Source organism: Terrapene carolina, unplaced genomic scaffold (genome assembly GCF_002925995.2).
Source record: "Terrapene carolina triunguis isolate 2854851 unplaced genomic scaffold, T_m_triunguis-2.0 Scaffold110, whole genome shotgun sequence".
In the NCBI taxonomy this organism is placed as follows: domain Eukaryota; kingdom Metazoa; phylum Chordata; order Testudines; family Emydidae; genus Terrapene; species Terrapene triunguis.
The window spans coordinates 4,587,170-4,607,946 of NW_020664461.1; the positions used below are offsets into that span (position 1 = coordinate 4,587,170).

The 20,777-nt window shown below is 46.7% G+C and overlaps 1 protein-coding gene across 2 annotated transcripts in view; it reads left to right on the forward strand.

Annotated features, from left to right (window-relative positions):
* Positions 1-20,777, forward strand: part of ERI3 (ERI1 exoribonuclease family member 3) — a 224,006-nt gene that overhangs the window by 34,555 nt on the left and 168,674 nt on the right. For both annotated transcript variants that reach the window (XM_026651961.1, XM_026651960.1), the window contains exons 4-5: positions 11,176-11,235; positions 16,246-16,337. In XM_026651961.1, the coding sequence (XP_026507746.1) occupies positions 11,176-11,235; positions 16,246-16,337 (152 nt within the window). The remainder of the gene's footprint in view (positions 1-11,175; positions 11,236-16,245; positions 16,338-20,777) is intronic.

Below are 20,777 nucleotides of genomic sequence, written 5' to 3' on the forward strand. Positions count from 1 at the left end.
AACAGACCCCTGCGGAACCCCACTCGTTATGCCTTTCCAGCAGGATTGGGAACCATTAATAACAACTCTCTGAGTACGGTTATCCAGCCAGTTATGCACCCACCTTATAGTAGCCCCATCTAAATTGTATTTGCCTAGTTTGTCGATAAGAATATCATGCGAGACCGTATCAAATGCCTTACTAAAGTCTAGGTATACCACATCCACAGCTTCTCCCTTATCCACAAGACTCGTTATCCTATCGAAGAAAGCTATCAGATTGGTTTGACATGATTTGTTCTTTACAAATCCATGCTGGCTGTTCCCTATCACCTTACCACCTTCCAAGTGTTTGCAGATGATTTCCTTAATTACTTGCTCCATTATCTTCCCTGGCACAGAAGTTAAACTAACTGGTCTGTAGTTTCCTGGGTTGTTTTTATTTCCCTTTTTATAGATGGGCACTATATTTGCCCTTTTCCAGTCTTCTGGAATCTCTCCCGTCTCCCATGATTTTCCAAAGATAATAGCTAGAGGCTCAGATACCTCCTCTATTAGCTCCTTGAGTATTCTAGGATGCATTTCATCAGGCCCTGGTGACTTGCAGGCATCTAACTTTTCTAAGTGATTTTTAACTTGTTCTTTTTTTATTTTATCTGCTAAACCTACCCCCTTCCCATTAGCATTCACTAGGTTAGGCATTCCTTCAGACTTCTCGGTGAAGACCGAAACAAAGAAGTCATTAAGCATCTCTGCCATTTCCAAGTTTCCTGTTACTGTTTCTCCTGTATGAAAGGATGTAGAGAAACTGGAAAGGATCCAGAGGTGAAGGACAAAGATGATCGAAGTGATGGAATGCAGCCATAGGAGCAAAGGCTGAAGGAATGGGGGGGGGGGGAGAGGTAGATACACTGGAGAGTAGGGATAGGGTCCAGAGTGACCTAGACAAATTGGAGGATTGGGCCAAAAGAAATCTGATGAGGTTCAACAAGGACAAGTGCAGAGTCCTACACTTAGGACGGAAGAATCCCATGCACCGCTACAGACTAGGGACCGACTGGCTAAGCAGCAGTTCTGTAGAAAAGGACCTGGGGATTACAGTGGATGAGAAGCTGGATATGAGTCAGCAGTGTGCCCTTGTTGCCAAGAAGGCTAATGGCATTTTGGGCTGTATTAATAGGAGCATTGCCAGCAGATCGAGGGAAGTGATTATTTCCCTCTATTTGGCACTGGTGAGGCCACAGCTGGAGTACTGTGTCCAGTTTTGGGCCCCCCACTACAGAAAGGATGTGGACAAATTGGAGAGAGTCCAGCGGAGGGCAACGAAAATGATTAGGGAGCTGGGGCACATGACTTACGAGGAGAGGCTGAGGGAACTGGGCTTGTTTAGTCTGCAGAAGAGAAGAGTGAGCGGGGATTTGATAGCAGCCTTCACCTACCTGAAGGGGGCTTCCAAAGAGAATGGAGTTCGGCTGTTTTCAGTGGTGGCAGATGACAGAACAAGGAGCAATGCTCTCAAGTTGCAGTGGGGGAGGTCTAGGTTGGATATTAGGAAACACTATTTCACTAGGAGGGTGGTGAAGCACTGGAATGGGTTACCTAGGGAGGTGGTGGAATCTCCTCCCTTAGAAGTTTTTAAGGTCAGGCTTGACAAAGCCCTGGCTGGGATGATTTAGTTGGGGTTGGTCCTGCTTTGAGCAGGGGACCTCCTGAGGTCTCTTCCAACCCTAATCTTCTATGATTCTATGATTCTAACTGGATATGTATTGTTTGGAAAGAGAGGAATAAGCGGGGGATATGATAACAGTCTTCAGATACTTGAAAGGCTGCCCCCAAAACGATGGAGAAAAGTTGTTCTCTTTTGCCACAGAGGGCAGGACAAGAGGCAACGGGTTCAGACTACAGCAGAGCAGATTTAGATTAAATCTCAGGAAAAACTTCCTCACTGTAAGACCGGTAGGACAATGGAACAGACGCCTCGGCAGGTTGTGGAAGTTCCTTCACTAGAGGGTTTTTCAAAAGGAGGACGGATCCATCTGTCTTGGATGGTTTAGACCCAACAAATCCTGCCTCTTGGCAGGGGCTTAGACTAGATGACCCTTATGGTCCCTTCTAACCCTGTGCTTCTAAATTCCGTTCCTTTCACACTTGGGCTGTTCTGATGCTACATGGTCTACTGGCTAAAATGTTGGACTGGGTTCTATTCCAACTCTTCTGTTAACTCCGTGTGTGATTTTGGCAAGTCATTTTCCTTCTGTGTGACTCAGTTTCCCCCTTTAGAGGGGTAAAACTTACCCACACTAGTAAAACACATTGAGATCTATGGATGATATACACGCTCTGTTGTTACACTCCTCATATCCCCTACCCTCCTTCCCACGGGCAGCAGTTTCGCACTAGGTAACTGCAGTTCTCATCACCCAGCAAGATCCAGAGCTTGATCCTGTCCCACCGAAGGCAATGGTAATTCAGTGGCAGCAGGATCGGGTACCCGTAGTACTTGTCCTGGGCCTCTTAACATATTGTCTGAATGATTAAAATAACTGGATTCTGCCTGAAGAAGACTCTGTGTAAGCTCGAAAGCGTGTCTCTCTCACCAACAGAAGTTGGTCCAATAAAAGAGATCCCCTCCCATACCTTGTTTCTCCATTCTGCCAGGCAGAAGAACCTCCCCAGAGACAGCTAGTCCCTCCTCCTTTTCCCCATTGTAAAAACAAATGCTCTTTTATTCTCTCCTATAACTGAAAACCAGCCAAAGGGATTTTGTTCAAACTTTCCAAAAAAACTAAGCATCAAAAACGGAATCCCACGGGCGGGAGTGCTTCCAGAATGAAAACGTGTGAAAATGGGGGTATAGCGGAAACGCATTGCAACTGCAATAACAGCACTCTGGGCAACTACTCTGGCTCTGTGTGTGCGCGAGAGAAATCTATAAACAGGCACGTGCTATATATTTAGAGGGACATTACCACGTGGATTTGGGCCCAAACTATAGGTTTGTACAGATTGACCTAAATTTGCTAGAAATAGTCTCATGAAGTTTTAAAAGTTGCAATAAAAACTATTTTGTGGGGATTCAAACATTCCTCTGCTGTTTCCCCCTCCAAACTAAACATTGCAACAGCGTGTTATCGCATGAGTGCCCACAAGGGAAACTGACTCTTCTTGTTTCCTTGTCCAAGCTGAGTTAATCGAGTGCATTACATGAACAGATTATGCTTTCCTCTTTGGGGCAGGGTCTGTCTGTCATTGCGTTCGGAAAACACCTCAGGTGTTTGGGTGGCACCACAATTTAATAAATAACACGCTCCAGCTCAGACTTGATGCAGGGCTCCCTGAGGGAGGTTTTCTGGCCTGTGCGACGATGCAGGAGGCCAGACTAGAGGGTCACAGTGGTCCCTGCTGGCCTTGGAATCGACGACACAGGACGCACAAATACATTAGACTTTGAAAAATTCTTTCTGTATTAATAATCTGAGGTTTTGTGGAAAGCATGGATAAGGAAAATGTATTTACAAAATGGCTTTTGTTGTGGTATGGATATAAGCCAGCTCCTGGAGATGAAGTGTAACCTGAACCCCGTGTTAGGCACAATTCTTTGTGCCTTAAGAGATGTCCGGTTTTCAGCCCTTTGCTCCGATCACCGAGGCAAATCCTAAAGGGGGACACAGCCTCCTTGTGGATTGAACGCCGCCTGGCTCCATCTTTAGCTAGGTCTTGAATTTGGTGTGGCTGGATATTCAGTGTAGGCCCATCACTGGTGATCTTCTTCCCCTCCCCCCAAGTTTTTGGCAATCATGTGATGACCAGCTGTGTAGTCACATTTCTGTTTGAACAAGAAGTTTTGATGCAGCAATCTTCCTTCAACCGAGAGGAGTTCCTGCTTGCAGCCCAGCCCTTCCCTCTGCTGTCATTTAAATGTTCTTTACAGGTGATTTGTAGATTCCAAGGCCAACAGGGATCATTGTGATCAGCTAGTCATGGTGTCCCTAGCCTCTGTTTGCCAGAAGCTGGGAATGGGCGACAGGGAATGGATCACTTGATGATTCCCTGTTCTGTTCATTCCCTCTGGGGTACCTGGCATTGGCCACTGTCCGAAGACAGGACACTGGGCTGGATGGACCTTTGGTCTGACCCAGTATGGCCGTCATTATGTTCTTATCTGACCTGCTGTATACCACAGGCCGGAGAACTGCCACCCAGTAATTCCTAGAGCAGATCTGTTAGAAAACGACCCCTGCGCACAAGGGTTATGCTCACCAGATGAGTGGTGAAGGAGGCCTGGCGCTAGCTCCTCTACAGAGGCCTACCTCTGTCGTGGGACCCTGTGGGTAGGGGGCAGAGTCCCCTCCATGTTTCCGTGGGGCAGCCGGAGCCATGAGAACACAGCTGCGGGTTGGACAAGAAGTCTGTAGTGCTGCCCCTCCTGCTGCTGGAGCCGCTAGCTCTTACCAAGCGTTCGTCTGAACAGCCGTGATGCTTAAAGCGAGCTTTCGGCGCTGTTTTATGTTATCCGAAAAATAACCCATTTTGCTAAATGCCAGTCAAGGGCTTTGTCTAGGCACCTCTACTTATAAGGGGTGAGATTTATTGGCCTCTTTGTCTACAAAGAAAGACCAGACCTGATGATCAGATTGTACACCAGAGACAAGTGCTTATGTAATTAGCAAACTGTCTTGGTGTGGAAATACGATGGTTTCTGAGATAAACGGCGGAGGGAAAGCTGCGGCGTTGAAGTCTGCCATGTGCACGGCTCTCCTGTCTGTCTGCCCTCTGCTCACTGCTTTCCCAGGGGAGCAGAGGTGCATGGTGCTTACAGGGCTGCGTGGGTAATCGTACACGCACGCCTGCCTCTACAGAGTGATCAAGAGGGAAAACTTACACCTGGGGAGGGGGGCAGGGCCGGCTTTGTGACCCGCAGGGCCCGATTCCAATACCTGGCGGCAGTCTGGCGCTTCAGCGGCACTTCGCAGCAGAGGGTCCACTCCGGGTCTTCCGCAGCACCGAAGGACCCCCCGCCGCCGAAATGCCGCCGAAGACCCCCGGAGCGGGGCCCTCTTAGGCGTGGGGCCCGATTCCGGGGAATCAGGTGTATCAGCTTAAAGCCGGCCCTGGAGGGGGGAATTAAAATGGGCTGGCAATCTGTAGTGCTGATCCAGAGTCAAATGAGCATGCGGGGCAGGGTCTCCGTAGGCCTTTTCCTGAAAAATCCCCCACCGTTGCTAACAAAGGCGGAGCTGGAATAGTGTGAGCCGCACTGGGAGAGATCAAAAAGCCCCAGTGTAGACAGGGCTTGGTGGTGGCCTTGCTGGCCTTTTCCTTAGCCCACTCCTCCCAAAGGTGACATCACCTCTGAGGTGTGGGAGCCTGAGCTGCTTTTAGCCGTGGTGTCGATGAGGAAGAGCCCAGATTGCCCACTTAAAACCCAGCAGAAAGTTATAAAACACTGCCAATGTGCTGAAACCTGGGAACTTTCTCAAAGCCAGGGTGGGTGCCTCTGGAGTGGGCCCGAAGCTCACCTCACCTGCCATGCGCCTGGGCCTTCGGGCTAGGGGAAAAGTCAAGGCAAAACCCAGCTGGGGCAGCAATTCGTTGTTTGTCCTTCCAGCAGAGGCCCTGTGTAACACAGCAGCCAACGGTGAAGGCACGGAGGGAGAATCTTGGTTAAAAGGTGGGGTATTGTAAGGAGCAAGTTGGCTTCTGCGGCTTACGCAGCATTCCCGTTGCCTTCTCGCAGACGGCACTGCCCCTGGAGAAGTCCCCTGTGTATGTAAGTGCGTGCGGAATCTGTGGACCCTCTGCAGATGAGACTTAGCTCTGCCCTGCTCTGCGCTCATACCACTTCTAGGGGAGAGGATAATCCAGTGAAGACCTTTCCCGTCCCCTTGTACCTCTATATCAACGTCGTTGGGCTCTGTTTCCAGCTCTGACACTGACTCACTGGGTGGCCTCGGTCAGTTAACTGCCTCACTCTGTTCCTCAGTGTTCCTGGCTTTAAAATGGAGATATCTGGCGCTCAGATACTACAGTGATGAGGGCTGTATAAAAACCTAGACTGATAGCATGGAGCAGGGGTGGCCAACCTGAGCCTGAGAAGGAGCCAAAATTTACCAATATACATTGTCAAAGAGCCACAGTAATATGTCAGCAGCCCCCGATCAGCTCCCCCCTCCTCCCCACTCCCAGCGCCTCCCACCCACTGGTAGCCCCACCGATCAGCGCCTTCCCCCTCCCTCCCTGCATCTCCCAATCAGCTGTTTCGCAGTGTGCAGGAGGCTCTTGGTGGGGGGGGGAGGAGGAGCGAGGGCACTGCAGGCTCAGGGGAGGGGGCGGGAAGGGGTGGAGTGGGGGCAGGGCCTGTGGCAGAGCCAGGGGTTGAGCAGTGAGCACCCCCGGCACATTGGAAAGTTGGTGCCTGTAGCTCCAGCCCTGGAGTCGGTGCCTAGACAAGGAGCCGCATGTGGCTCCGGAGCCCCAGGTTGGCCACCCCGAGGGTGACGAAGGATCGTTATCACTCCTGTATAGATGCGTGTTTGTGAAACGCATGCTGGCTCCATTGGAGGAGACCAGTGGTCCGTCTAGTCCAGTGTTTTGTCTCTGACAATGGCCAATGCCAGGGGCTTCAGCAGAAGGTGTTATTCCCAGCCTCCCTGCACACACGCTGCCCTTTGATAGGCTGTTCTGTGCTGCTCAGCTCTTTAACCATAGAATCATAGACTATCGGGGTGGAAGGGATCTTAGGAGGTATCTAGTCCAACCTCCTGCTCAAAGCAGGACCAATCCCCAACTAAATCATCCAGTCTGAGGCCTGGTCTACAGCAGAAAATCAGGTTGGTTTAACTAGGTTGGTCAGGGGTGTGTGAAATCCATACCCCATAGCAGCGTTAAGTGACCTAAATCCCCGTGTAAAATTCTTCCCTCTTCTACCGCCTCTTGGGGAGGTGAATCACCTGTACTGACAGGAGAACCCCTCCCGTTGGCGTAGGCAGTGTCCACACTGAAGTGTTCTAAGGGTGGACAAGCCCTGAGACCACACAAACACTCATGAAGTTGTCCTTGTAACGCCCCTGGGTAGGGCAGCATCATTACCCCCATCTTCCCAATGGAGAACTGAGGTGTGGTGCTGGCAGAGCAGGTCCCTGCTCAGGCCAAGGTCCCCGTGTCTCGACTGACTACATCTGGCATCGGTCTGGCTCGCCGGTGGGTTAGTATTGCTAACATTGGGATTGGAACTATAAGAATGTGTTTACTGTTTAGACTTCACTGAATGCTTGTGAGTTACTCACAAGCATTAATCTCACTTACAGCATCTACGTCCCATAGTGTAAGGTAATATTTGACCACAAGTCTTTTTAAGTGTGTAAACCATCAGCCAGGAGAGACATTAACTAGTGTGGAGTGCAGGTCTCCAGCAGATGGTGTTATGTCTTGCTGGACAAGGAAGGCCCATTGACACCAGACAAGCTAGATTGGAACAGTAAAGAGGACAGAAACTTTGCTGTTTTCTTTCCCTGCTCCATGAACATGAGTCTTGCAAGTGAATTCCTCCCAGCGGCTGAGTCTGCGGCTCCGAGCAGAAGGGGGTAAGTAAATAAAATCCCCTAACAAGGAGGGACTGGATCTCTGTGCTGCTCGGACTCTGGGGTGCAGGAGTTATTAGGCATTAAGCAGAAGCTCCCCAGTGCTTAGTCTGGGTTATCCCTTAAGAACATACAGAGCTTGCTTATGACAGAAGCATCTATCATCATTTGAAACTTAAGGTTGGAACTCATTTTTGTGTATAAGAACATAAGAACGGCCATACTGGTCAGACCAATGGTCCATCTAGCCCAGTCTCCTGTCTTCCGACAGTGGCCAATGGCAGGTGCTTCAGCGGGAATGAACAGAACAGGGAATCATCAAGTGATCCATCCCCTGTTGTCCAGTCCCAGCTTCTGGCAAACAGAGGCTAGGGACGCCCAGAACATGGGGTTGCATCCCTGACCATCCTGGCTAATAGTCATTGATGGACCTGTCCTCCGTGAACTTACCTAGGTTTTTTTTTTTTTTTTTTGAACCCTGTTATAGTTTTGGCCTTCCCAGTATCCCTTGGCAAGGAGTTCCACAGGTTGACTGTGCGTTGGGTGGAAAAAGTAATTCCTTTTATTTGTTTTAAAGCTGCTGCCTATTAATTTCATTGGGTGACCCCTAGTTCTTGTTATGGGAAGGGGTAAATAATGTTTCCTTATTCGCTTTCTCAACACCAATCATGATTGTATAGACCGCCATCATATCCCCTCTTAGTTGTCTCTTTGTTGTATCTATGTTTACCGGCTTTAAGCTTGTAAATAACTCTTATTTCCTTTTCCTATATAATAAATCTTTAGAGAGTTTATTATAGGATTGGCTGCAAGCATTGTCTTTGGTGTGAGATCTGAGGGGCAATTGACCTGGGGTAGGTAATGGGTCCTTTGAGACTGGGAGTAACTGGAACGTTGCTATGATCCTTGGTGTAGAGGACCATCTGTCAGAAAGGCAGGCTGACGTGGGTGGCGAGACAGGTCGGAGCACCCATGGGGGCTGTTTGTGACTCCACTACAGTGCCTGAGGAGTTCACATTTTCTGATTAGTTGGTGAAATCTAGGTGTAGAGCTCACAGCCAATTTGGGGTTTGTGCCCTGCTTCTCAACAGTCGGCCCTGAGGTCGGTACCCGTGCTCTGGAGCCCCCGCACGGCAGCGTGACATGAGGCACAGAGAGGGGAGGTGACTTAATCAGGGTCATACAGTGCGTCTGTGCCAGAGCTGGGAACAGAACCCGGCTCCCCTGCATTGCAGTCCAGTGTCGGCAATCTCCTTATCCCTACAGTGCGTCTAACTGTGCATGGTGCAACCTGTTGTTATACCTCACCTTCCTCTCCTTCCTAATAGGGTGTAATCCAGCCATGGCCCCATCCAGCCACCTGCATGCCTTGCCTCCCTCCTTCCCCTGTACCCTTTAATGGGGGCAGCTACTAAAGAAATGAGATGCCAGTGAGGTCCAGAAAGCTGCGGGAAGCCATTCCCATGGACACAGGCCGTGTGAGATTTCTTAAGGCCTTTTACCAAAACCGCTCATCCTCAGCCCATTTCCAGAGCGTCAGCTTGGGCTGCTCACCACAGAGCTGGGGCCAGCACTCCCACTCGAGAGTAGTGGTGAGAGGTGAGTTACCCAGCTAGGCTGGGTGAGCGGTGGGAGAAACTTCTACTAAGCAAGGGACAAAACAAGCCAAGGAGGCAAAACATGAGTTAAACGCCATGCTAAAGAACAGTGCAGTTAATCTCTTAAATTTATTTTCCTTTAGTGCATGGGAAGTCAGTAGGCAGCAGCTGTTACACAATTAAAATACAGATTAATATAAAAACAGTTTCTGGAATATAACAGTGTCTGTGTTTCTCCACTTCCTTAAAATGCCACCTAATAATGACTTGATAAACTTCAGAAACCCACCTAGAGGAACTCTACGTTCTTAAAATGAAAATTTCTTCCCTAAAAGGTATATATTACCACGGGATGTAAGTCGCCACAAGAAAGTAATCTTCCCACTTAGAGTCAGCTTATTCAGTGAATCAGGTATTTGGTATTCATTAGATGTAATTACACTTTAATTGGAGTTTAATTGTGTTTTGGTTTTTTTAAGTTTCAATGCTGTAAGCCAGGCAGCCAAAGAAGCATAGGGGTAGGCTAGCTTGCATAGGCTGCCGTCCTTTTAATAAGGCGCTGAGGCCCTTGGCTTGTCATAAGGCTTGTGTTCTCTGACTGGGCTGAACTCTTCTACACTAGAAGTGTTACTCCTGGATAGGAGGGAGCCTGTTAAGAATTCTTCCCGTCTGCAGCTCGTGACTAGACTGTCATGGCTGTCTGAGAGTCTGGATGTTGCATGTATTAACAAAATCATAGTCTTCGCTTTAATTGGGGCTCAGACATGATCAGAAAACTGTGATACTAAATGAAATAACATGGTTTGCATTTTATTTTCCACACCCCCTGAGCAATGGAGTTATACCCAGATACGTGGTAATGTAGACCAAGTCTAAGGGCCAGTCTACGCTACCATGCTCCACTGGCACAGCTGCGCCGCTGTAGCGCGGCTGGTGAAGACGTGCTGTGCTGACAGGAGAGCGCTCTCTCGTCGGCATAATGACACCACCTCAATGAGAGGCAGAAGCTACGTCTGCCGACATAGCGTGGGCTGGACACCACTTTAAGTCGCTGTAACTTACATTGCTGAGGGGGGTGGCTTTTTCACACCCCTGAGCAACATAACTTACCTCGCCTTAAGCGGTAGTGTAGACCAGCCCTAAGTGCCCCAAACTATACTAGGCATTTTGCAGACACCACACACCAAGCCTTGACCCTGGAGACACTCATGCATGTGCTGAACTTTAAATACGCAAGTAATCCAACAGAAGTCAATGAAACAACTGATGTGCTTAAACGTTTGCAGGATTGGGTCCAGTGTCAGTCCCTACCCCAAAGTGTTTACTGAAAAACAAAATGTAGCCGTATTTTAAAATGGAATGGATTTTCTTCAGTTTTAATTAAAAAAAACATTTAAATATATATATATTTTACTGCCTGCTTAAAATGTAAAAACAGGGAGTTTTAAACTAATATAAAGCATGGATACATGCTTCTCCAATCACTGTGAAGGACAAACTAACACCTTGTGCACCTCATTTTACGAGACAGGTTTATTTTATTTATCTGTTCCTAGGCATTTCTGTTGTGTCATCACCCCAGCATGGGAATGCTGGAAGACAGCTTGTGTGTGTAGTAAAATCTGGCTGTGTAACTTAGGGCAGCAGCAAAACGGATACTGAAAAGATCGGCATATTGAAATGGGGAGCGTTTAGGAATTCCATTATAGCACTGACTGCAGGGTTTGAAAAAATTCTATATTGTTCCCCTAAGCAAATCTGTATGACTTTGAGTTCCAGTATTTCATAGCTTATGTGTAAGAGCTCGCTGCTTAGCGGTTTCTGGAATTGTGCTGTGTTCTTGCTTGCTGGTGGGGCAGTTCCCAGGGCTGCTGTACTGCAGTTAACAGGACTTGATATTGCCCAAATTGCTCACAAGAGCACGTTACAGTTTCAGAAAGGTGGGCAGGAGAGGAGACCTTCTAATGATCGATGTAATGCTCCTCTGACTCTTGTTTTCTCTTTCTCTTTTGTTTCAGCTGACTGGAATTATTCAGGGCATGGTGGATGGGCAGCCAAATCTCCAGCAAGTGCTTGAGGTAAGCAGGATAACCTTTAGTTCCTGAACTTTGACCTCTGCTCTCCCTTCTTCACCCCCTCCCGGGAATTGAACCGCGTAATTTGACTATGATTACGGCTTCATTAGAATAACATTTGCTGTCACGTCGGTGACATGCTGTTGAGAGTATTGAACCATTGATCTGTCATTCCCAGCTGTTCATGTCAAGGGTACTGACAAGATGTCCAAACTCCTGCCCGCAGACAGGAGAGGAGGCGATTCGTGCTTGAGCCAGTCTTAAAGAGCCAAGACATTGCTTTAGAGCATTGCATGGGAGCGGTTTCCCTCCCCCCCCCACCATTAAAGTAATGCTTCTACCTATTTAAATGCTCAATAATACACAAAGTATAGGCCTCTAAAACCTCATCTGTGGAATGTGCAAATGCAGATAAAGTCCTAATAATGCCATCTGCTTAATGTTGAATTCCTGCAGCATTTAGGATTAATTAGCTTGAAAGTATTTTGCCATCAATAGCTTTTGTTGTTAGTCAAATACTGAGGGAAACCTCCTCTCGGAGAGCCTGGCTGCCGGTCGCAGTTCAATGCATTGTCTCTGTCAGGATTTGCGCTGCCGTGTGGCCTAATTGTTCCTAATCAGAGTGATTGCAACAATTGCTTATGTAAGGAAATCAAATTAAAGGCTTTGACACCCTCTGTGGAGATGGCTCGCTCATGTCAGGGATTTTAGAAAGGTTACAAGTGCTGTTTCTCGCTCCTGGGGCCCTCTGGTGCTGAGACAGCTGGGGAGGCAACACTGCAGCCCCTGGGACTCGAAGTGGTGAGTGGGGAAGAAGAGCATCTAGAGCGGCTCACTGATGAACGATCCTGCTGCTGAGGGAGCTGCTTTGACCAGTCTTGAAAGGAGCCTCGTGTACCATCCCCGGCCTGAAAGATAGTGTCGGTGAAAGAGGGTCTAGGGGAATTCTGTGCTTGGCCAGCACCTGCCATCCAAACTGAATCCCTAAGCACAGTCTGGAGAGAAGTAATAGGGCCTGGGTGGAGCCACTCAAGTGTCTGAGTTAAAAGTCTGGGCCAAGGATGATGCCAAGCACTGCGTAAGTTGAGAGGGGAGCGGAAGGAGATGCCTTTGGGCTTCCAGACAGTCTCTTCCCAGGAGAAGCACTTGAAGGCCAAGGCATTTAGCTGAAGGAATCTGAGACGAAGCCGTAGGTTTCCCAGGCCAAGCCAGGCAGAGCTCATGGAGGGGAAAAAAATGAGGATTTGCGGGATGGGTCAAGGGAGTCCTACCACTCTATCTGGAACATGGTGGGGCCCCGAGTACCAAGGGTAAGTGGGAAGGATAAACCTTTGAATAAAATCAAGTTAGAAGCTAGGTTCCCCCGACCTGCAGCACTCCAGCTGAGGATATGCCAGTCACTTCGCAATCCTGAATGTCTGGTTGTCTCCCACTCACCCAGACGCGCCAGACGCAGTCTCAGCACTTTTCCTGTGGGTGGAAGTGTGGGGCGGTCTCCATTAAATGTAGGCGCTGTGATGTGTAAAATCACAAAGCTCACTTGCATACTCCCTATTGCTCTCACTTGCCAGGGCAGGATCACATGGGCCACCCAACTGTCATGTGACCCTACTCTAATGAATTGCTTTGGTGCCAAAACTTCTCTTTAATTAGAGTACTGATGTTAAATACATTTGGTCATAGGGCTGTCTCTTGGTCAGTTGGATTGTTTGGCCATTGCTGAGTGTATGAACGGGTATGTTCACGCAAACATCCCCATATGGAATAGACTTATTCTAAGAAAACCAGTGGAATTCCTTAGAAATTACTTGTACAACCTGCAAAATTTCATAGAGAATGAAAACCTTTCTATAGGTTTTGTAGGCATCCTATAGAATTCTGTAGCAGGAATCTAATTTTCTATTAAATCCTATGGGATGATTAAAAAAAACCCATAGAGAGAACCCACAGAAAAGATATTTTCTATTGCATTCTGTAGGAAGTTTCCATAACTGTTTGGTCTGCCTAATCTGTAGGTTCTGTCTGCCGGTCGAGTCCTGTCTCACATCCAGGCCTGAGCTCGCTGGGCCAGGGATTGTCTCCTTTGTTCTTTGTCTGTACGGTTCCCAGTGCAGTGGGGCCTTGACCTTGATTGGGGTTCTTAGACTTTTCTGCAAAGCAAATAATAAATCTGCCTATTTCTAGATTAAAATGGGATTATGCATTTGGCTTTTGGGGGGGTTGGTTTAGGCAGCCTGGCTGCTGCTACCTGTATGTCAAGTGTGGGTGAATAAGGCAGTTGTCTGCTGCTGTAGGAGGCCACGTTCCTTCCCCGCTCCTCCTCTGGTCATGGAGAAAGGTGAGTGGTCAGGTTGCAGCAGTCACGCTGCAGAGAAGCCTGTGTTGCCATTACTGCCCCGAACGTGCCTAGAATCTCTTCAAGTGCCAAAGCCATGTGGCCACCTCTATGGGGGATGTTCTGTTTCAGCAGCTGCACATGTCACGGGTGGGGAGTGGAGACACACTTCGCCCACTGAGAATTTAGGCAGCAACAGTGCGTAATGCTGACTTGTGTAATGCCTGCCACCTGAAGATCTCAAAGCACTTCACAAACACAGAACTAATTCCAGCTGGAACAGTAGAACTAGAAGAAGTAAGGAAAAGCTGTCCAACTCTTCAAAAGCAGGGTGTGTGTGTATTGAGTTTGTAATGGTGGCGTGCATGCCTGTGCACCCATAAGTGTCCATCTTATGTGTCATATTAATTGCGACCCAGGTGATGTGCTGTAGGTGAAAAATCCCGTCCCGGGATGGTTGTCCCTCAGAAATGAGGGTGAGTTGAATGAGAATCTCTCATTCGTATCTGTTTTGTATCTTGTTTTCCTTCAGTTCTTAGTATGTGGGGGCTCCCCCATGGTCTTTGGGTTAATTTCTAGCTTCTTTAAAAAGCCGACAGAACTTCAAGAAATAAGGGGCTCTCTATTGGAGGAAACTTTGAAATATAATAGGGCTGTCAAGCGATTAAAAAAATTAATCGTGATTTATCGCGCTGTTAAACAATAATAGATTACCATTTATTTAAATATTTTTGGATGTTTTCTACATTTTCAAATATATTGATTTCAGTTACAACACACAATACAAAGTGTACAGTGCTCACTTTATATTTATTTTTATTACAAATATTTGCACTGTAAAAAACAAAAGAAATAGTATTTTTCAGTTCCCCTATTGCAAGTACTGTAGTGCAGTCTCTTTATCATGAAAGCTGAATTTACAAATGTAGAATTATGTAAAAAACAACAACCCTGCATTCAAAAATAGAACTTTAGAGCCTACAACTCCACTCAGTCCTACTTCTTGTTCAGGCAGTTGCTCAGACAGACAAGTTTGTTTACGTTTGCCAGAGATAATGCTGCCCACTTCTTATTCATAATGTCACCTGAAAGTGACAACATGCATTCTCATGGCACTGTTGCAGCCGGCGTCGCAAGATATTTATTTGCCAGATGCACTAAAGATTCATATATCCCTTCATGCTTCAGCCACCATTCCAGAGGACGTGTCCATGCTGACGATGGGTTCTGCTTGATAATGATCCAAAGCAGTGTGGACTGACGCATGTTAATTTTCATAATCTGAGTCAGATGCCACCAGCAGAAAGTTGATTTTTTTTTTTTTTTGGGTGATTCAAGTCCTGTTGCTCTTTTAAGACTTCTGAAAGCAAGCTCCACACCTTGTCCCTCTCAGATTTTGGAAGGCACTTCAGATTCTTAAACCCTGGATCAAGTGCTGTAGCTATCTTTAGAAATCTCACATTGGTACCTTCTTTGTGTTTTGTCAAATCTGCAGTGAAAGTGTTCTTAAAATGAACAACATGTACTGGCTCATCATCCGAGACTGCTATAACATGAAATATATGGCAGAATGTGGATAAAACAGAGAGCAGGAGACATACAATTCTCCCCCAAGGAGTTCAGTCAGAAATTTAATTAACACATTATTTTTTTAACGAGCCTCATCAGCATGGAAGCATGTCCTCTGGAATGGTGACAGAAGTATGAAGAGGCATACGACTCTTTAGTGCATCTGGCAAGTAAATATCTTGTGACGCCGGTTACAACAGTACCATGCGAACGCCTGTTCTCACATTCAGGTGACATTTTAATTAAGAAGTGGGCAGCATTATCTCCTGTAAATGTGAACAAATTTGTTTCTCTTAGCGATTGGCTGAACAGGAAGTAGGACTGAGTGGACTTGTAGGCTCTAAAGTTTTACATTGTTTTGTTTTTGAGTGCAGTTATGTAACAAAAAAACCCTACATTTGTAAGTTGCACTTTCATGACAAAGAGATTGCACTACAGTACTTGTATGGGGTGAATTGAAAAATACTGTTTCTTTTGTTTATCATTTTTACCGTGCAAATATTTATAATAAAAAATAATATAAAGTGAGCACTGTACCCTTCATATTCTGCGTTGTAATTGAAACCAATCTATTTGAAAATGTAGAAAAACATCCGAAAATATTTAATAAATGTCACTTGGCATTCTATTGCTTAACAGTGTGATTAAAACTCTGATTAATTGCGATTAACTTTTAAAATTGTGATTAATCTTTTTGAGTTAATCGCGTGAATTAACTGCAATTAATTGACAGCCCTAAAATATAATGTTACAGCTTATTTGATGAAGGGAAGGGAAAAATGGGGACGGGGAGGGGCTAAATAATATTTTAGCTATATTGTCCCATAAACACTGTATGATTCCTATTCTTCTGTGAGCAGAGCCATTGTAGTGTCTGATAAGATCATCTCTGCACTGGTCGCCTGTTGTTTCCTGTTGGAAATCTTCCAAGGTCCAAACGTGCTCCTGTTGAGATGATGTGAGCGAAGAAAAGGAGAGAGGGGTGGGGGCTGCTGCTGGATAAGATCACAATTTTCTCCTTGTCTGATTGTGAGGAGCTTATCTGTGTTTAACTGTTGTGGCTCTTCCCTGTCTACAAAGCTCATCCTCTTTCCCTCCGTTCCTTTCAGAGGGTCGATGAGTGGATGGCGAAGGAAGGCCTCTTAGATCCTAGCGTCAAGTCGATTTTTGTAACCTGCGGAGACTGGGATTTGAAAGTAATGTGAGTATGGAAAGGGGGCTGCCCAGGGCTTTGTTACTGCATGCTGGGGGATGTGCTTCCTCCTCGCCCGTTGGCTAGCTCTTGCTGGTGCAGTGTGATGATTCGTGTAACTTCCCGCCGGTTTTTGTTTGGTGGGGAGGGAAAGAGCATGTTGATTATTTCCTCTCCCTGTTAATTCCCACATCTGAGTTCTGCTGGGGCCTTGGCTCAGTTCAAACCAACACCCACTTTAACAGTGTGTTTCAGTTGATGCTGAAAAACCCGCATGTTCTCTCCGTACCATCCCGATTCCGGCAGCATTCCCTGTCTGCCTCCAAGCCCCGAATGCTTACAGGTGTCGAGCGGCCCCTAGTCTTTGTCCACCGCGATCGTTGAGGGCCATGCATAATCAGAAGTGATAACGGCAGGGACAACGGGAGGAAGATCGATCAAGGAGAAAGGCTTTGTACATGGTCACTGGGTAGGGTAGCAAGTGAGTCTGACCCCACACCCCTTGAAGGGTTTAAACTGGGGGCTTTAGGATAGCTCCATTTTTATACATTATCTCCTCTGAATTGGCAAGCGCAGTAGGATGGTCCTCCTGTTTCTATCCCTTCTGGTCCCTGGCTACTTGATCTCTGCCCCTCTCCTGAGTGCGACCATGTGGCAGGCTTCGAGGATAAATACTTGCCCCTTCCTGAAAACGATGTTTCATTTACCATATAGCGCCGCATGCAGCCAGCACAGCCTCGGAATGAAGAGTGTTACCATTTCATGCAGGGAAGAGGGTGGGGGCGGAAGGGTGTACATATGTAGGGTGGCCCTGAATCGAGGGATGACCATTGGCTTGCTTTCATAGTCAAGGCCTTCTCTGTCTTCCTGGTGTACCAAATGGATGTTAGCTGCTGAGCCGCCATCTAAAAGAAGAATAAAAACCCGGGGTCCAAGGCTGGCGCGCTAGATTGGTGCGCTCAGTAACTGCAAGACTGGCTGGTCGGCGCTGCAAGTGGCCATTTAGGCGTCGCTGTCGCTATTTGCATACACGGATGTCGGTGCATCATTTTGCACACTGAGTTGGGCCTGCTATTTAAGAAGCAGCCCTCGCTGTCTAAGAAGGAAATGACCCAAAATGCAGTGTAGGCTACATAGTGTCACGGAGCCCTGAATTCACTGGGGCACCCGTCACCTCTCAGTGGCTTTTCCTTGTTTAAGCGCCTGAGAAAGGCTGCTGTTTTTATCCCACCGATCAGGCGCAGGCTTGACACGTCCAGCACTGAACCGACATCTACAACTCGTTATTGGTGTTGCTTGGTTTTCAGATTCACATCCGTTTCCCCTGGTGTTAAGGTTAAATAAAATGCACGCAACCCTGGAGAAGGCTCCATTTCACAATCTGGTCTTGGGGTAGCTGCTGCTTGCTCCTTCTCTTCTCGCGCTCTGGTTAGTGAGGTCTTGAGAAACGGGGACTGAAGTTGCAGCACAAGCCCTGCAGGGACGACAAGTCTGCTCTCATCTAGACAGAATCATTGCTCGCTTGCCCTTGTGTCAGCAGAGAGGTCTTTGTCAAGGCCATGCCTAGGGTTGACATGGACACCTTTCCCGTATGTGTATTGCCGTGGGGGTTAATTTCCATGTAATTTTGTATTTAAACTTTTACAGGGGACCAGCACAAAGAAGGCTTCAGGGGTGTTGGCCAGTCATTTCTGATCTGTCCTCCCCTCTTGGCTCTTCCGTGCCTTACTGCTGTATGGAGTCAGGTCTTGATCCTACTGCTTCTGGTGTTACTAGGGAGGGGTGCCCATGTACGAGGCCAGTCCTTCTGTCTCTTTCATTGTGCATGTAACTGCTTCTCTAGGGGATGTGTACAGCCTAGGTTAGCTTCCGTATTGAATAGGCTGCCTTCTAGGTTTGGTAGTCAGGAGCTGTATTTTGCGGGGGAGAGGGTGGGGCTGTGGTCTCTTTATTTTGGGGTTGCTGTTTTTTCTTCAAAGCCCCAAACAGCTGTTCAGTGTCATAAGAACGTAAGCACGGCCGTACTAGGTCAGACCAAAGGTCCATCTAGCCCAGTATCCTGTCTACCGACAGTGGCCAATGCCAGGTGCCCCAGAGGGAGTGAACCTAACAGGCAATGATCAAGTGATCTCTCTCCTGCCATCCATCTCCACCCTCTGACAAACAGAGTCTAGGGACACCATTCCTTACCCATCCTGGCTAATATCCATTAACGGACTTAACCTCCATGAATTTATCTAGTTCTCTTTTAAACTCTGTTATAGTCCTAGCCTTCACAACCTCCTCAGGTAAGGAGTTCCACAAGTTGACTGTGCGCTGTGTGAAGAAGAACTTCCTTGTATTTGTTTTAAACCTGCTGCCTATTAATTTCATTTGGTGACCCCTAGTTCTTGTATTATGGGAATAAGTAAATAACTTTTCCTTATCTACTTTCTCCCCATCACTCATGATTTTATATACCTCTATTATATCCCCCCTTAGTCTCCTCTTTTCCAAGCTGAAAAGTCCTAACCTCTTTAATCTCTCCTCATATGGGACCCGTTCCAAACCCCTAATAATGTTAGTTGCCCTTTTCTGAACCTTTTCTAGTGCCAGTATATCTTTTTTGAAATGAGGAGACCACACCTGTACGCAGTATTCAAGATGTGGGCGTACCGTCAATTTATATAAGGGCAATAATATATTCTCCGTCTTATTCTCTATCCCCTTTTTAATGATTCCTAACATCCTGTTTGCTTTTTTGACTGTCTCTGCACACTGCGTGGACATCTTCAGAGAACTATCCACGATGACTCCAAGATCTTTTTCCTGATTCGTTGTAGCTAAATTAGCCCCCATCATATTGTATGTATAGTTGGGGTTATTTTTTCCAATGTACATTGCTTTACATTTATATACATTAAATTTCATTTGCCATTTTGTTGCCCAATCACTTAGTTTTGTGAGATCTTTTTGAAGTTCACAGTCTGCTTTGGTCTTAACTCTCTTGAACAGTTTAGTATCATCTGCAAACTTTGCCACCTCACTTTTTACCCCTTTCTCCAGATCATTTATGAATAAGTTGAATAGGATTGGTCCTAGGACTGACCCTTGGGGAACACCACTAGTTATCCCTCTCCATTCTGAGAATTTACCATTAATTCCTACCCTTTGTTCCCGGTCTTTTAACCAGTTCTCAATCCATGAAAGGACCTTCCCTTTTATCCCATGACAACTTATTTTACGTAAGAGCCTTTGGTGAGGGACCTTGTCAAAGGCTTTCTGGAAATCTAAGTACACTATGTCCACTGGATCCCCCTTGTCCACATGTGTGTTGACCCCTTCAAATAACTCTAATAGATTAGTAAGACACGATTTCCCTTTACAGAAACCATGTTGACTTTTGCGCAACAATTTATGTTCTTCTATGTGTCTGACAATTTTATTCTTTACTATTGTTTCAACTAATTTGCCCAGTACTGACGTTAGACTTACCGGTCTGTAATTGCCGGGATCACCTCTAGAGCCATTTTTAAATATTGGCGTTACATTAGCTATCTTCCAGTCATTGGGTACAGAAGCCGATTTAAAGGATAGGTTACAAACCATAGTTAATAGTTCCGCAACTTCACATTTGAGTTCTTTCAGAACTCTTGGGTGAATGCCATCCGGTCCCGGTGACTTGTTAATGCTAAGTTTATCAATTAATTCCAAAACCACCTCTAGTGACACTTCAATCTGTGACAGTTCCTCAGATTTGTCACCTATAAAAGCCGGCTCAGGTTTGGGAATCTCCCTAACATCCTCAGCCATGAAGACTGAAGCAAAGAATCCATTTAGTTTCTCTGCAATGACTTTATCGTCTTTAAGCGCTCCTTTTGTATCTCGATCATCCAGGGGCCCCACTGGTTGTTTAGCAGGCTTCCTGCTTCTGATGTACTTAAAAAACATTTTATTACCTTTGGAGTTTTTGGCTAGCCGTTCTTCAAACTCCTCTTTGGCTTTTCTTATTACATTCTTGCACTTAATTTGGCAGTGTTTATGCTCCTTTCTATTTGCCTCACTAGGATTTGACTTCCACTTTTTAAAGGAAGTCTTTTTATCTCTCACTGCTTCTTTTACATGGTTGTTAAGCCACGGTGGCTCTTTTTTAGTTCTTTTACTGTGTTTCTTAATTTGTCCCACACGTATCGTCTGGCCTCAAGCATGAAATGCAGAATCTGCTCTGAGAATGCTACCCTGACCTCACCACGAAAACCCGTTCCCAGAGAGTAGTTATCAGTGGTTCACAGTCGTGATGGAAGGAATATCAAGTGGGGTCCCGCAGGGATCAGTTCTGGGTCCGGTTCTGTTCAATATCTTCATCAATGATTTAGATCAGTGGTGGGCATCCTGCAGCCCTGCTGCTTCTCTGCTGCGGCCCTGCGACCTGCTGCTTCCCGCAGCTCCCATTGGCTGGAAATGGCGGAC